This window comes from Elephantulus edwardii, unplaced genomic scaffold, assembly GCF_000299155.1.
Source record: "Elephantulus edwardii isolate Elephantulus edwardi_28Jun2011 unplaced genomic scaffold, EleEdw1.0 scaffold00255, whole genome shotgun sequence".
NCBI classification, from domain to species: domain Eukaryota; kingdom Metazoa; phylum Chordata; class Mammalia; order Macroscelidea; family Macroscelididae; genus Elephantulus; species Elephantulus edwardii.
In genome coordinates this window covers 4,338,707-4,340,935 of record NW_006400005.1, presented here as the reverse complement: position 1 = coordinate 4,340,935, position 2,229 = coordinate 4,338,707, and the positions used below count along the sequence as shown (strand labels likewise).

Genomic DNA, 2,229 nt, shown 5'->3' with positions numbered 1-2,229 from the left:
AAGAGCATGAGAACTGAGGCACAGACAGAGACTGGTATACCAATGTTCATAGCAGCATTAATCACCATGGCAAGAACATGGAAACAGCCCAAATGACCAACCACAATTGAATGGATTGAGAAATTATGGTACAGTCACACAATGGAATGCTACGCTACGCAACATATAGGAACAATGATTTTGTAAATGATTACCTCACTTGGGAGGGTCTGGAGAGCATGATCCTAAGTGAACTAACTCAGTCCCAGAAGGACAAATATTGTATAAGATGATTATTGTAGAATGAGTATGAGGATTCAAAGCGGAAGAGGTGGAAGCAGAGGGGTGCGGATGAGTCGGGGTGTGGGTGGTTGATTAGAGGTCGCACAGTTTGATGGAGGAGGAGGTGTGAAGTAAATGATAAAGATACAGTGTGAAAACCAATGTATTGAAACTTCTGAAATAAACTAATATGTTTTTTAAAAAAATCTATTTTGATCACCTGAAAAATGCTTTGAAATTAAGAAGAGGAAAACTCTGTCTTCCTGGCATTGTTGTTGTTGATTGCCTTTGAGTCAATCTGGACTCATAATGACCCTATGAACAAAAGTCCTGAAGGCACTCTACAACTATCAACATGTATACAAGTTGGTAGAGTTTTTGGAGACATGTTATTTAGGAAGTGGATGCCACTCCTGTGCTGATTACTGATCCAACCACTGTGATTTCCACAAAAGAAATCTATTCGCAGTGTACATAATCCTTTTGAGTGTATTTTCTTAAGGGAATTAGACGTTGTCCCATGGGCAGAAGCCAAGTATCCTCACTATTTAGCATAAGGCGTGGCCTGTATCTTAGTCCCTTATAAATCCTTGTGGAACTTTCCACAGTCTATATCAGCTCAAAGCAAACAACAACATGGGAGCGTGTATGTCCCTGGTGGGTGCTCTCTCAGACAAGCCATGGTGGAGCGTGCCTGAAAACTTTCTGCAGCCACTGGAATTTTGCATGGACAAGGAAACGGAAGAGCAAATCTTTGGTGAGTGTTCCTTACCCATATGCCAGCCTCTTCCAGGCTTCCAACTTCCCTTAATTTCCTAATCTAGCTGTACACAGCCTCTCTACTCAAAACCTTCCCCTTAGAGGAGCTGATTAATGGATGCCCTTCTTCTCTCACTTCCTACAGGCACAGGCTCTTCAGACACACTCCTTCGCCGAATTGAGGAGCACAGTGGCATCCTTATCCATCTAGAACCGTGGTTCACGGCCTCGGGTCAAACTCGTGTGATCATAGTAGGACCAATCCCAGCGAGGAGATGGCTGCTGAAAATGATCCGATGTTTAGAAAGCTTCGATTCTGAAATTCGGGCCCAAGGTAGGTGTCTCTGGGTGAATTGTGGGGAAAGTCTTGGGTGGCAAAATTGGTAGAGGGAGTGTGTCTCAGGTTCGGAAGAACCCTTGGGGAGTCAGGAAATCTGTCCTGTGTGTCCTAGAATGGTAGGGTTTCAGACTCACAGGTAGTTTTCTGCTGGTAGTTGGAATGAGCCTGGGAAGAATGGTGTTTGGGTAAGGATCCTGGCTTGCAGCACTGGATGGTAGATGACTTCTCTCACTGGATGTCATCCCAGGATGACATCCTTATCCTGAATCTTGAGTAACCAGGACAAACTTTCTCTACAGGTTTCTATATGCTGCTTCGAGTCCGGAGCCACCCACTGACTGAAGACAACCTGTATTCACTTCCTGGCCTACTGTCTCTTTCCTCAGAAATGGCATTGTCTGGCAAAACAGGGAGTCTCTCCTACTTTGGAATTATCTAACCACCACCATGCTGTCTCATAGAAATCTCTTCAATGTAATAAAATGTTCCATCCTGTACAATCCTTCAATAAAACAAGTTAGTTAATATGCATGGCCTTACAAATGTCCTCATTATTTTAAAGGGCTTCCTCCCCAGGCAAGACTTTCTCTGGGCAGCCAGAAGCTGAGATCTAGGGAAGAGTTGATTAGTTGTCTTTTGCTGAGCTTTGGGGCTGAGCTAAGTGGAGGAGCTCTCAAAGAAGGGAGTATTCTTTCTCACATGGCTGATCCAGTAAGGGATATTCCTAAGGCTGCTCTAATCTGAGAGAAATAGCTGTTAACATGGGGTGAAAAGTGTGTGAGGGTTTTGGACAAGAGGAAGAAAGGGAGGGATAACAGCTAGCATTTACGGCTATGTGTGTCTAGAAATAAAATGTAGTCACCTGTCCA

General features: G+C 44.0%; 1 protein-coding gene across 1 annotated transcript; it reads left to right on the top strand.

Moving 5' to 3' along the window:
• Positions 1-909: 909 nt before the first annotated feature.
• LOC102871854 (KH homology domain-containing protein 1-like) lies at positions 910-1,799 on the top strand. The gene is made up of 3 exons (XM_006899402.1): positions 910-1,018; positions 1,166-1,354; positions 1,660-1,799. The coding sequence occupies exons 1-3, from the start codon at positions 910-912 to the stop codon at positions 1,797-1,799; spliced, it is 438 nt and encodes a 145-aa protein (XP_006899464.1).
• The last annotated feature ends 430 nt before the right edge of the window (positions 1,800-2,229 follow it).